We start from the raw sequence: 15,866 nt of genomic DNA, 5'->3' as shown, positions 1-15,866 counted from the left end.
TAATTAAATAGATAATAACCAAATAACCCTCTCTGAGTTATTCACTGAAAAAGGCCAGGAAATAAATAACACTACTGAGGGAGAAAAAAAAAAAAAATTCAAAATGCTCTCTGGAATTGTTCAGGGGACTGGACCAAATATGGAGCCGCGGGCCGTAGTTTGGGGACCCCTGTTTTTATTTACCAGTATATTGAAATGCATGCCTTTTAGTTTTTATGGTGCTTTCACGCTCAAGTGGTGGCGCCCTTGCGCTTCCTCACGCGAAAAAGAGCGCGCTCACGTGAAGAAGAGCGCGCTTACACGTGAAGAAGAAGAAATGCCGCATCCAAGCGAGTGAGTGAGTTAGTGAGAAAGGGAAACACTGCCACAAGCCTACGTTCTTTGTTAATGTCTGTAAAATATCTACAGAGCCAACGCCTGTATGTATCATCTTCTGTGTTGTTGTTGTGTGTTTCCACTCGCGATCGGACACTTAAATCCAGTTGTGTAGTGGTTTAAACGATGTGCTAATGCTAGCGAACGCATGCTAACTGTTTGTTATTACTGTGTTAGCAGCTAATCATCGCTGATTTACGTTGATGCGAACCTGTTTGTTATTGGGGACGAAATTGATTTGTTTCATTTCTATTTTTAGTTTCAAGTGATGGTTGAATAAAGTCAGCAAATTATACCAACGTCTTCTGCATCGTCATTTGGGAGTTTAGCTAGCTGTATAGCCAGGACTGAGCCTTAGCGTCTCTGTGAGGACAGTGCAGTCTATTCCCTCCCGATGCAGTTATTTCCATCACGCAATGACTGCAAGTCGCTTTGTTGTAATTTTTCCTCGTGAAGTGAAGACACACTTTCGAGCGTTCGAACCTACGTCATTGTCATTGTTATGTTTACGGCGGCAACGCTCGCGCAAAACTATCGTAACCTTTCATTTTCACCCTTTTTCCTGGTGAAGTGTAGCCAAACTTTAGAGCGAGTGGTTCTTGGCGCCATGGTAGTTTGATGCGTCTGGACAACAAGACACGTCACGACGCAATATGCGTCTTTAGGGATCGTTAAAGGGATCGTTAAGGCTTTTTCATTGTGATGTCGAGGCCTCGAAACACTCGGAACCGGTTCTGAATTGGAATCGGATTTCGATTCCCATCCCTAACGATGACCAACGTAATTTTAACCATGTCGGCAAATTCGGTAATTTAATAAAACAAGAAAATATAGTCGGACTCGGGATGCCGATCGATCGGGTCCAATCACGTCATTTTCAAAGTATCGGAATCGGCAAAAAAATATCGGCCATGCCTTTTTTTAATATATATATATATATTTTTTTAATTAAATCGATTTCTAATTGTATTTAACGTTACAGACATAATATGTTACACTCATCCAGAGTCTTTAGTTTAGGCTTAAGGTAGGGTTATCAAATTTATCCCAATAACGGCTGTTTTTAAATGTATCACGTTAAAAAATTTAACGCAATTAATGCATGCGTTGCACATCCCACTCACGCATTATCGCGCTCAATCCGTAATGGCGCCATTTTACCTATATAAAGAGATAAAAGGCAGCATAAAATAAGGAGAGTGAATTTTGGCAGCCTTTGGAGGCTTATTTTAATTAGAAATATCATGGGAAGCAATGTGGGGAAGCAAGGTCGCATTTGATCTTTTTCTTCACACCTTATTTTATTTCTTAACGCAGAGAAGATATACGAATTGCTAGCACTACGCACAGTCATGGTTCCACTTCCCATCATGCATTGGGGCATGGCTGCAGTATCATTTACTGAAAGCTCAACAAATACACTAAATGGCAATATTTAGTCACAATATACAAAGTCACAAGTCTTTCTATCCGTGGATCCCTCTCACGGAAAGAATGTTAATAATGTAAATGCCATCTTGAGGATTTATTGTCATAATAAAAAAATACAGTACTTATATACTGTATGTTGAATGTATGTATTCGTCCAAGTTTTATTCATTTTTTTCTTAATGCATTGGCAAAATGTATATGATCAGAAAAAATTATCGGGAATGATTGGAATTGAATCGGGAGCAAAAAAAGCAATCGGATCGGGAAATATCGGGATCGGCAGATACTCAAACTAAAACGATCGGATCGGGAGCAAAAAATATTGATCGGAACAACCCTAGAGTCACGTGGTTTTCAGGAAACCAAACAAACAGAAGCCCGGTAGGCTAACGCCAGCGGCTAACGCTACAAGTAAACGTTGTGGAGTCGGGCTTAAGTTAGCTTCGCCAAACTTTCACCCGACATTAAGTAAACTCTTAGCGGGTTCCACACGGGCTTTCACCCGCTGTCCTCCCTGGTTCTCACGATTTCAGGAGAGGATGCTTTCAGTGCTTTCTTCTGGTAGCCAAGCATCAGGCTAATGCTAGTGGCTAACAGCGGCCACAAATGAACGTGAAAGAGTCTGATTGCGGCTCTAAACTTGTCGAAACGGCTGAAATTAATGAGTGGACTGGGCACGGACTTCATGTAGCAATCATTATGTCACGTTATTTGGCATCTCTGTGATTTCTCTGAAAGCTTTCATGATGGTAAAGCACTCAGCATAAAGTATAATCCAACAGTGAGGCCTATATATAATATGACAGTTTTATGGCCACAGCTATTTTTCTGTATGTGTTTGCTTTATTCTGCCATCATAAAACCTTAAATATTTCATTGGCATCAGAGCAATACAGCTTTAATCTGGTTGTGTCCGTGTGGGCGGGTGCAGGTATTAAAAAATGTTTCGGGGGGGGGACCTGAAACCTTGATGTAAACACTTGTGTTGAATAATTATGTCACAGCAGCCATTACCAATAAGTTGTCTGAAGTGTACTGTTAAAGCTGCAAGTCATTTGTGTTAGAATGACATGTTTGCACAGTCGTCATATTGATTTTTATAATGTTGTACATTTTTCAAGTCATACTAGCTGTTATAAATGTTCAGACTAGAATTCTTATTGTTTACAAGATTTTTAGACTGCATGTGCAATTGTTAAATTGAAAGCTGGTAAATAAATTTAACGAGAAACGGCTAATTTATATTCCATGCATTGATTCAAATTTTCAAATTATATAACAGTCCGCTTGGGCGAATTTATCATCATTTATCGTTATCGAGGTAAATCGGCTCTATTTATCGTGATTCGTACTTAAGTCCATATCGCCCAGCCCTAGTATGCAGCTAAACAAAACAAGCTGAAAGCGCACAGTAGTACTTTGGATGTCAAATTTGCCTCTTGTTGGATGTTTCGCCGGTATTGCACATTTTGGCAGAACACCGGTTTTGTCACACTCTCGTCTCATCCCGTCTTTCCTCTTCATTTTGCTTTTGCTGCTCGTTTTGTGAAATATCCACAGTGCTGTCATGCTCATGAAAGTTCCTCTCGGGTTACAATTGAAAGTGTTTTAACAGTTGACATGTTTATGTCACTAGAGTCATACTCTGGAAGTACGGCAGCGTAACCCAGTGACATCACCGCCCTGGCGACCTACTAGTAAAATTAATTTTACAAATCAAGAGGGGTTTTAATATCAAATTATTTTAACTCATAATAACATTTATCTTATACGGACTAAAAGTCTTTCTATCTGTGGGTCCCTTTAGGTTAACTGGACTTAAGTAAGCAGAACTTATCATTTAAGTAAACAGTACTTATGTTTAAGGATACATATAGATTGTTATTTCAATCAATTTCAAAGATTCAAACCGGGGTCTCCCCAATGACAGTGCAATTTGTAGATAACTGAGTTAAAGTCTGACAGACTGTGTCGTTCTGTCCAACAGAAATGAACAAGTTGATGAATATTAGGTGTGTCAAACGATTAAAATTTTTAATCGAGTTAATTACAGCTTAAAAATTAAATAATCGTAATTAATCGCAATTAATCGCAATTTAAACCATCTATAAAATAGGCCACATTTTTCTGTAAATTATTGTTGGAATGGAAAGATAAGACACAAGATCGATATATACATTCAACATACGGTACATAAGTACTGTATTTCTTTATTATAACGATAAATCAACAAGATGGCATTACCATTATTAACATTCTCTTAAAGTGATCCATGGATAGAAAGACTTGTAGTTCTTAAAAGATAAATGTTAATACAAGTTATAGAATCTTAATGTTTTCATTTTAATAACATTTGTAAAATTTTCAATCAAAAAATAAACTAGTAGCCGCCATTGTTGATGTCAATAATTACTTACACAATGCTCATGGGTGCTGAAGCCTATAAAATCAGTCGCACCCAAGCGCCAGCAGAGGGCGACAAAACTCTGAAAAACACAACAAGTACACACTTCACTGTGCTGTCATTTTAATCTGTTTGAGCGGGGCATTTGTGCGTTAATTGCGTCAAATATTTTAACGTGATTAATTTAAAAAATTAATTACCACCCGTTATCGCGATCATTTTGACAGCCCTAATCAATATATATTAATTTAGCAATTTTATCAGCATCTGAACATGATTTTTGGGTAGCTTGTTGATTTTGGTGTGAAACAGTACACACGCGGTCGGAAGTGAGTCTAGGCTACGTTCATACAACTTAGTCAGTGTTGTTTTGGCAGCCCTTTAAAAATTTTTTCATAGTGTTTTGGGTGAGCATACTTTTTAGTCATATTCTAGTAATTTCAAAATGTGCTCGTTTTCCTCTAGTTTTGGTCGACAGTTACTCAAAATGTTATTGGTATGAGTTTGTGTCGACATATTATCACGTCAGCAGAGCGTGCTGAAACCCATAAAATCAGTCGCACCCAAGCGCCAGCAGAGAGCGACAAAACCCCAAAAAACACAAGTAACAAGTGCACATGTCACTGAGCTGTCATTTTAATCTGTTTGAGCGGGGCATGTGCGTTAAATGCGTCAAATCTAAGGATGGGGGATACCCAGGACTTGAACTTTATTTATTAATCTTTACAGTATTTATTCATCTTTGTTGCTTCATTTGCTGTTTCTGATTGTGTATCATATTGCCTCTGCAAAGCCCTTTGAGACAACGTTGTTGTGATCCAGGGCTGTACAAATAAAATTGAATTGAAAATTGAAATATTTTAACGTGATTAATTCAAAAAATTAATTACCGCCCGTTAACGTGATAATTTTGACAGCCCTAAAAAAATAGCTTTTATTTATTTATTTATTTATTTTCTTATTAATTGCTTATTACTATAGAATAGAAAACAGTAGAATCCAACAGTTTTCCTGGTGAAAAAAAGACTGCACTTTATTTCTGTAGATTAAGTTTACATATTATATAGGGCTGTCAAACGATTAAAATTTTTAATCGAGTTAATTACAGCTTAAAAAATAATTAATCGTAATTAATCGCAATTAATCACAATTTAAACCATCTATAAAATATGCCATATTTTTCTGTAAATTATTTTTGGAATGGAAAGATAAGACACAAGATGGATATATACATTCAAAATACGGTACATAAGGACTGTATTTGTTTATTATAACAATAAATCAACAAGATGGCATTAACATTATTAACATTCTGTTAAAGCGATCCATGGATAGAAAGACTTGTAGTTCTTAAAAGAAAAATGTTAGTACAAGTTATAGAAACTTTATATTAAAACCCCTCTTAATGTTTTCCTTTTAGTAAAATTTGTAAAATTTTCAATCAAAAAATAAACTAGTAGCCCGCCATTGTTGATGTCAATAATTACTTACACAATGCTCATGTATAAAATCAGTCGCACCCAAGTGCCAGCAGAGGGCGGCAAAACTCCATAAACACAATTAACAAGCATTTCACTACTGTCATTTAAATCTGTCTGAGCGGGGCATTTGTGCGTTAATTGCGTCAAATATTTTAACGTGATTAATTTTAAAAAATTCATCACCGCCCGTTAACGCGATAATTTTGACAGCCCTAATATTATCTTAAATCACAATTTTCTGTAGGTATGGATAAAACTGTCAAACCGCCTCTAAAATATAAGTGAACAAGTTAATCAATACGTATTAATTTAGCAGTTTTATTAGCATTTGAACATGATTTTTGGGTAATTAGCTGATTTTAATGCAATACAGCATACAGCAGAACTATCCAGTAATAGTAACTTGAAAGATACAAGTTGTGGCGTCTGTGTTTTTTTAAGTTCCTGAAAAGTACTCTGAATCAACCAAATTTAATTGATAAGGAGACCGCAAAATGAAGTTTAAAAAAATGTTGATGTTTTGGAGATTTTTGATAAAATGACAACACACATATACAAACTACTAGAGTACTTCTATAGCTTCCTGTCTGCTCTTACGAGGACTCAACGTTCAGGAAGGATACGTTGGGCAGTTTAACGTCCCACCAGAGACTCTGGAGCGTAGCCATGAGAAATATTTCCCCCAAACACACATACACGCCCACAGCAGACTGAACACATGTGAAACAGCAGTTGCTGCATGATGAAAGTGCAACTAAACACAAGACTGGAATTTCGGTAAGACTATTGTGTGTTTGGACCACTTAGTGAAACTGTACTACACTATCAAAGTATATTGTGCTGGGGGTTCACATATTTGCTGTCCAGGACTCTCACATTCAACCAGTTTTCTGTTTTTTGGTCAGTATTTTAAATATTTTGTAATTTAGAAGAAGGAATCAACTCGTGGTGAATGCTTTTTGGCAAAGGCAGGTAGTAACGCGTTACATTTACTCCGTTACGACTACTTGAGTAACTTTTTGAGAAAGAATGCACCTCTTAGAGTAGTTTTACCATCCAATTCTTTTTACTTTTACTTGAGTAGATTGGTGAAGAAGAAAGAATACTCTTACTCCGCTACTTTAGGCTAGAATAGAGTCGTTACATTTTTCCTCTTTCTTCATACCGTCAAGCCGCTACTTTTCCCCCCTCATTTTGAATCCTGCGGCTTATAGTCTAGTGCGGCTTATTTGTGATTTATGACTGTCAAATTTAGGGATGTCCCGATGCAGGTTTTTGCACTTCCGATCCGATACCGATATTGTTTTGCACTTCCGATCCGATACCAATACTGGCTGATACCGATACTGACCTATCTGAGCATGTGTTAAAGTTTAAAGTTATTTAGCCTCCTTACTTAGTTGTCAGACTCATTTTGAAAAAGGTTTTAGTACTCTTAATAACAACTAGCCAGCTGAATTAGGTGAGTTTGAATAACACACAACAGTTGGTAACAAGAAACTGACCTGTTTATTCAGTGACAAACACAAAACATTATAAATAACAAACAGAAATGGCATAGTCAGTCAGTAAAACGCGCAAATAATACAGTGGTACCTCTACATACGATCACTTCGACACACGATCTTTTCGACATCCGACGTAAAATTTGAGCCGCCATTTGTTTCTACATCCGACGAGTTGCTCGAAATACGACGACATGACAGCACTGCAAACGAACGCACGGTGGATTTTCTTGTGTGAGAAATCAACACAGTTTTCAAAAAAAGTTGATACAGTTGGAGAAACAAGGAAAAAAGTGATGCTTACCTTTGAAATGAAGATGCAAGTTATAGAAAAATATGAGCTTGGGGTGCGCGTCCCTGAACTGGCTCAACAATACAGCTCCATGGTCCTCTTCCGACCACCGTTCGCCACTATTTATAAGTCAAGGTGACAATTATTATTGTGGTAACATTGCCAAGGAAATCGCCAGCTTCGTCACGTTTTTATCATTTATTTAAGAACTTATCCAACACAAAACGCCCATTGTCTTAAGCAGTTGACTGCTCTCAAGAAAACGAAAGTATTATCTCTACCGCACCGACCTATCTCACTGAGACGTCAGCTTCGCGGTGCGTTCAGGGACAGTAAAAAGTGTCCGCCATATTAGAATCCGATTCGTTACATTATTTACAGGAATAATTATTAATTATTCTTATTATTATTATATTATTCTGAATTATTTATTTATAACTTATTTGTTTTTCTATGTTTAATTGCCATTTGTAACAGTGCCAGCAGTATTTATTAAGAATTTAGTGTATGTTTTTAGGCTTTGGAACGAATTAATGGAATTATAATGTATTCCTATGGGAAAATCCTGCTCGATATACGACCATTTCGACTTACAAACAAGGTCCTGGAACGAATTAAATTCGTATGTAGAGGTACCACTGTATTGTAAACTGTCTTAAAAAAGCAAAACACACCAACAACCTCAGTGGAAAATCCCCCAAATCTCCCAAGCTATTAGATGCTTTTAATGTTTCGCGCATTAGTTACAAAAATTGTATAAAAAGCCTCTCAGGTTTAAATAGTCTAGACAATTACGGAATTTTTCCGTGTACCGAATCGCATTTTTTTGCCCATATCGGCGTCCGATCCGATCCAAATATCGGATCGGGACATCTCTAGTCAAATTAAGTGTTATCAAATACCATAAGTAGCAAATAATTAAACAACTGGAACAGTGACTGAAGAAATAATTAGCATAGAACATGAATTCAGATTGTTATTTACATCTGTAGCGCTGCAATGCATGCTAGGAGGCATATTAGATCACAACAGCATTGACAGTAGGTGGCAGCAGAGGTTGACTGTCTCCCACAAGGAAGCAGTGGTGGCCAAATAAAGCTTCTTGAATGAAGCTTTGCAGCTAATTAGTTCAAAGCTTCATGATGGTTCATTTGGTCTTCTGACAGTATTATGTAGCCGCTGTCAAATAAATTGTTACCGGTTAATATCTTTTGGCGTGAATATCCCATAATCCAGTGAGGACAGCTGCGGTTTTTAGTCCAGTGCATCTTATGTATGAACAAATGTCGTTTTCGTGTCAAATTTGGTGTGTGGCAGCTTATAGTTAGGTGCGCCTTATAGTCTGAAAATTACGGTAATGACTTTGTTTTTGCCAGATATGCTGACAGTATCATGCTGCATTCGTGGGAGGTGGGAAATCGGACTTATCCTACTCGGATGGTACTAGTTGCGACCTCAATGCGTTCCGAGCGAATGTAAACAGCAAAGCTGGCTGATCGTGACAAGTTGTTTTTGCAGTGTATCCTCACACATAGTAGTAAATTCATTTTGTGTTACGTGGATACATTCATGCAAAGAGGGATAGCAGCACAAAGTCAGTAAAAATCATAATATGTCATGCGTAGTTGTGATGAACAACTACATTTTATAATAGATATGGATGAATATATTTTTCTAATCATGTAATTTATGTTTTACCATTGACTGTCTGCTTTTCGAGGGCCAGCGCAATTTTGTCGAGTGACGTCAGACTGTAGCAACTCGAAAAGTCAGTTCAAGTGGTGTTCCAAAGATACTTTTCCTGGTCGGAGGTTGGAAAACTCCGACTTCCCACCTTCCTCAAATGCAGCTTCAGTTTCACCAATAAGACGTTGCAACAATAACCACATGAGTCCATTATGACAATCTGAGGTAACAATGTTTTTTCTCCACAAGAGGGCACCCGTGTTCTTTGGACGGGTGATTGTTTATAGTGTTGTTCTAGTCTGAATTTAATGATTTTTGTGTCATCTTTCTTACATAATATAGTCATGTAATAGGTTATAGTACAGTATAATAACAGTTCATACAGATAATATTTTGCTGAGAAATAAATATTCAATTATTTAAAAAAATCAGACATCGTAAGCTGTTACAATGTTACTCATGACTTGAGTATTCTTTTCAACAAATCCTTTTTTACTTGTACTTGATTACATTTTTGGATGACTTTTACTTTTGAGTAATATTGTTTAGAAGTAACCCTACTCTTACTTGAGTAAAATTTTTGGCTACTCTACCCACCTCTGCTTATTGGCTTTTGATTCCTTTTTGAAGGTTTTTTGGAGGGTAAAACGAGCAATTCTCCATTTAAATAAAACCAGAAAAAAAAAAAAAAAAAAGGATTTCAGTTTGGGAAGGGAAGAAATTACCATAATGCCCCAATTTCTCCCAAAAACCTCTCAAGTAAACGCACAAATTGAGCTGATGTCATTCCTAAAAGCTGCAATAGTGTCATCTGCTGGTAGTTGTGTAGCAGTGCAATTCTTTTTAAGCTTGAAATTCCCAGTCAAGCAGCATCGGGTCCCCTCTGAAGAACTAAATTGACGAGTACAGTGATCCCTCGCTACTTCGCGCCCTCAGTCCATCGCGGATTTTTTTTCCCAATTTAAAAAAAAAAAAATACAGATGGGCTGTCCTGAGCCGATCACGAGTCTCACTCTCCCTCATCATTCATCAGAGAGTGAACCGGAGTTGCTTATTAAAGTAAACGATGATTGACAGACGGTTAAGCTTTGATCTTGCCAGAGACTCGACCTCCAAAGTGCCGCATTCGTCAATCGTTTAACTTGTTAAACAGTTGCTGTGGCAACTCATTGTGTGTAAGTGAGCAGCTGGAGTGGACTCACTCAATGAAGCATTTAGTAAAGACAAAAATTTTCAAAAACTTTTTTTAAAATGGATTAGGCGTCTACTTTTTTTCTTGTTTAAAAATAATTCTGTGGGACAGTAACACATTTAAAACTTATACATTTAAAGTGCTTAAAAACAAATATATTAAAATATATAAAAGTTTGTTTTAATCATACTTTGGGGAAAAAGCTGAAAAACGTCTTATGTATCTTTTTCCAATGATAGATCTGTATAAATGCATTGAACACACACACAAAAAAAATGGGGGTTGCTACTTCGCGGTTTTTCACTTATCGTGACGGTTTCTGGTACCATTAACAGCGAAAAACGAGGGATCACTGTACACTCATTAAAGCCAATGAACGAGGCAGTGCGTTGCCTCTGTCGCCCCCCGCAGCCTGGAATTGTGCTTTACAAAAACTGAGACATCACTTGGTTTGTTTTTCAAATTTTTTTTCTTTTGATTTAATATTTGTTTCAGATAGATAGATAGATAGATAGATAGATAGATAGATAGATATAGCTCTCTCTCTCTCTTTCTCTCTCGCTCTCTCTCATCTCTAATGTAGAATGTGTGTTTAATTGGTGTGAATATGTCTTATAATTTTGAGTTTCTTGTAATACATGTCAATGTTTTATTATAACTGATGGGTAAACCCTAACCATAGATATGTTATGGGTGTGGTTGAGATTGACTGTATCCCCAAGAGTTAAATCCATTCATAGTCAGTTACAGCATGCTGTCTCAATGTGGTTCTGGTTCTACACGCTTTGGGCTTAGGAGCATGTGTTCCACTTGTTTTTGAGTTTCACTTGTAATAATTCGCTTGCATGTGACAACCATGTGTGTCGTGTCAACGTTTGACGTGATATAACTGATCTTCTGCCATTGACGGCGATAAACGATCATTTGATTGCTGCCAGCCCCTCCCAGTTTAAAGTCATACAGTAATACTTCTACTGTCAGTTGTGTTGTTATTTGTCTCCCTCTGTATGCCGCACTGAGTAATACAACTCAAGTAACTACGGTTGTCTTCGTTTTGCAGGCGTTGGTGTCCCTCAGCGTGCTGTACTGGGCAGTGCAGGGTTTCTCGCAGCTGTTCGTCAAGAGCAAGTTAGATTAAAAGGCCAGACTGGAGACTACTGTGACGCCCCCTACTGACTTACATTATGACACTGAATTTACAAAAAGAAAAACTACTCACAAAAAGAAAAATATTATTTATGATTGTTCTGGTTTTCCCCCAATGATGGAAAATTGAAGGTTGAGAATGCTGCATTGTGCAAATTGTAGTATTATAAGCGGAATAATTTGTAAATGTAATTTTGTCTAGCAATCGATGATTTCTTCAAATAATAAAATCATACAAGATTCGTTGGTGTTGACTTTTCTTGCCTTTGCTTGATATATTGTATTCTATGCAAGGAAAAACATTCTTTTTCATCGTTTGAAATTATTTTTTATTTCATTGTTACTTATTTTGATATTTGATATATCAGTTTTTCATTTCATTTGAAGTACAACATATCAAAATGATAATGACATGATTCTAAAAATACATTTACGGGAAAATTATATTTTTCCTTTTACTGCATCTTTTATACACGTACCCCCCCCCCCCCCCCAACACACACACACACCCCACATATATATAATCAACTTCATTTTAAGTTGATGTATTTTTTATTTTTTTATGGAATTACATTGATCATCTCTATTGTCATGTTCATGCAGTATTTTGTATTGACATTACATCTAACGGCCAACTTAGTAGCATTTAAATAACGTTTTGAAGTTCCGTTTTTATGTGTGTACATGCGTTGTACAGGTCTGGTGTGCCTCACATGCTCTGCCTGTTAAGAATAATGTATTTCTATTGCGGAGAATAGACTTCACTATCAGTTGAAAGAACCCCAGGACGCTCCGTAAGGGGGCCTACACTATAAAAAACGATTTTTGTGGGTAGTAATTATGATCCATATAAATTGTATAAATGATACCAAAACGTATTTAAGTAAGTAACTGTATTAAATTGGTTAAAATTAACACTATTTACTATGGGTGTAACAGTCAGTGTTGTTAATAACGGCGTTACAATATAACGGTGTTACTAACGGCGTTATTTTTTTCAGTAGTGGGTAATCTAATTAATTACTTTTCTCATCTTGGCAACGCCGTTACCGTTACTGAGGACGGAAAGGCATGCGTTACTATGCGTTACTATATTGGTCGAAAAGTCTGAGGGAGATGGACTCACCGAGACGACAGAGCAGAGCAGGAGTGGGGAGGAGGCAAGAAAGTTGTGACGCCGAGCAAACGCGATGCTAGGTAGCTCCAATAATACATGTTGTAGCCGATAGCCTACAAACTACGCCCGCATGTTATGGTAGATATGGTAGACATGGTAGATATCACTTGTACTGTATATAGATATAACTAGATGCAAAATGACAGACATGGCACAAAATGCGTTAGTAGACAGCCGCCATCTTAAAGCAGTAGACTTTTTAGGACGGCTCTGTTGTAGAGAACCTTCCTAGCGAACCTAAGTAACTTTTTATCTAAAATACTTCTAAATCGGCAAAATCTTGTCTTGAATCTATCTGTAAATGATGAAACAGTTTTAAAACTTTCATATGTCGAAAGTAGAGAGAAGGGAACTAATGCAATAATGGGAGCAGTTTTAACAACTTTTAACAGTTGATTCAGGGTAAAGAATTGGGGCTCGGGCCAATTGTACCAAAAACCTTCACAAAAAACTTCATATAGTGTGGCCAATGTTTTTTTTTTTTTTTTTTTTTGAGGAAAAAAAAAAAATATAATAATAATTATCACCAATTACTTTGCCAAGTAACTAATTACTCTTACATTCAGGTAATTGAGTGACTAACGCAATTACTTTTTGGGAGAAGTAATTTGTAACTATAATTAATTACTTTTTTTCAGTAAGATCAACAACACTGGTAACGGTACATGTATTTGTATTGAACCGTTTCGGTTCGTGGTCCTCGGTTATGTACGGGGGCGTACCGAACTAGTTTCTGACGAAATGTAAAGTGCTGTCAAATTTAGCGCGCTAACGGGAGGTAATTAATTTTTTTGAATTAATCACGTTAAAATATTTGACGCATTTAACGCAAGCGCGGAATGCCCGCTCATGCTTCCCATAATCCCACTGTTACATCCAACGGACGGCTGCTAAGGGCGTAACGTAAAACGAGACACGCAAACAAATTGCAAATGGACACAAATTTATTCACACAAGTCGAACTCGCAATGAACAAAATATACAAAATGCGGAAGAAGCTGACTTCAGCGTAAGCCCAGGCCAAAACAACAAACAAAATGAAACTACACTTGAACCCCACCCGCTAAGTAAACCCTGATCGTAAAAAAGAAAAAACAATACAGCCACTAACGTGGCTTCTACACTAAACAAAATGGGTTGAACGAAAACAGCAGTTTACCTCTACTGCTCCGGTGATCTTATTTACAGTGGTGAACAAAAACGATCCAATAAGACAAACACAGGTGAATGAATAGCGAGCAAACAGCTGGCGAGGAGGTACGCGGCACGTATGCTGTCAAATGCGAAGTTGCGAACTCTGAGTGTTGACTGTAAAATGACGAGCGGTCAGATGACTTTTGTTAACGCTGCCTTTATTTGGTTAACAAGACTCAGGCACAATACAACACACACGCGGGTATGCAAGCTTAAACAACGGCCTAATAGTATTCCACAGAGCCGTATTATCGTGTATTGGATTAGCTGCCGTAAAGCAAGTGTCAGTATTGCCGCAAATGTAAACAAAGCGCTGCATAATGGATACATGTCAGACAGCGGCTAGTTCGGGTGGCCCGTCAGCGGCGGTGACGTCGTCAGCCTGTCCGACGTCAATCAGAGTGTGCCACATTGGGAGGGGAGGCAGCCGGCTGGCGGATGTGGCGATCAAATGACTGACAGTCTCAAAAAAGATAACAATTAAACGGCCAGGGCCATCGCACCACTCAGAAGTGCAGTGAGCAGCGTGGGTAACAGTTATGTTAACATGGAAGATGGTTGGCCCTCTGGGTGCAGAATTCAAATTAAAAAAGAATATAGATGGAACAACTCTTCACTTCAATGTTGCAACTGTTCAATTTTGCACATCAGATATTTATTTTAAAGAAAAAGTCTTAGCCAAAGTTATTTTTATTTTGTTTTTCAAAATATCTGCATTTCAGAATATTGTATTTTCTATTTTTGAGCAGAATTCTAGCTTTGAGTAGGCTAATGTTCCTATTGTTGAAAGCACAAAAGTGTGTAATAAACAACTAGCACATTTATATTTTGCATTTTGTTTTCTTACTGAACCGAAAATGAACTGAACCGTGACCTCAAAACCGAGGTACGTACCGAACCAAGATTTTTGTGTACCTTTACACCCCTACTATTTACCCAATTTTAATCAGTATAAACTTCAACTTGAACAAAAAAGATAATATCTACCCAAAAATATTAGGTGTGTGCTCAAGGTTGCGCATGCGCCTTCCTTGAACAGTTTCATTTGGGGAGACACTCCCACTTGGATGGCATGGTACTGTAACAGGTAAGTTTCAACTTACTGTTTCTTTTAAAATTGATAATGCCAAAACATTAACAAGCCTGGTATGCTCCGTGTTAAATTAAGAAGCCCCTGTGGCAAAAATATTTTTTATATTTTATTCCATTTCGACAGTCATGCCTGATAGCTAGCTAAAAGCTAGCTGTTTTTCTGAGCATTGCAACATGAGTTACTGGTAATAATGTGGCTTAATTTGAAACATTAACCTTATTTTCTAATTAACTTTTCAATTACAGCTTACAGTATTGTCTAATGTTTCACCCTTCAGTATACAGTGTATCAGAAAAGTGAGTACATCCCTCGCATTTCTGCAGATCTTTTCATGGGACAACACTGACAAAATGACACTTTGACAAAATGAAAAGTAGTCTGTGTACAGCTTATATAATAGTTAATTTATTTTCCCCTCAAAATAACTCAAAATATAGCCATTAATATCTAAACCCCTGGCAACAAAAGCAAGTGCACCCCTTAGAAACTACGTACATCCCTAAATGTCCAAATTGAGTACTGCTTGTTATTTTCCCTCCAAAATGTTATGTGACTTGTTACAGGAGTGCTGTCAGCATTGCTGTAGAGATTGAAGAGGTGGAGGGTCAGCCTGTTAGTGCTCAGACCATACGCCGCACTGTACATCAAATTGGTGTGCATGGCTGTCACCCCAGGAGGAAGCCTCTTCTGAAGACGGTACACAAGAAAGCCCGCCGTCTCATCAGACCATTAAACATCCTGATAAACTTTTGAAGTCGTTCTTCCATTAATGATTGCAAGTTGTCCAGGCCCGGAGGTAGCAAAACAGCCCCAAATCATGATGCTCCCACCACCGTGCTTCACGGTGGGGATGGGGTGTTGACTTTGGTGAGCTGTTCCATTTTTCCTCC

At 37.5% G+C, this 15,866-nt stretch overlaps 1 protein-coding gene across 1 annotated transcript in view; it reads left to right on the top strand.

Moving 5' to 3' along the window:
- Nucleotides 1-11,739, top strand: part of agmo (alkylglycerol monooxygenase) — a 119,574-nt gene extending 107,835 nt beyond the window's left edge. Inside the window, exon 13 of the mRNA XM_057833811.1 lies at nt 11,427-11,739. Within this exon, the coding sequence (XP_057689794.1) occupies nt 11,427-11,504 (78 nt within the window). The 3' untranslated portion in view covers nt 11,505-11,739. The remainder of the gene's footprint in view (nt 1-11,426) is intronic.
- The last annotated feature ends 4,127 nt before the right edge of the window (nt 11,740-15,866 follow it).

This window comes from Corythoichthys intestinalis, chromosome 4, assembly GCF_030265065.1.
Source record: "Corythoichthys intestinalis isolate RoL2023-P3 chromosome 4, ASM3026506v1, whole genome shotgun sequence".
Lineage (NCBI taxonomy): Eukaryota > Metazoa > Chordata > Actinopteri > Syngnathiformes > Syngnathidae > Corythoichthys > Corythoichthys intestinalis.
This window is presented reverse-complemented; position numbering and strand designations above follow the sequence as displayed.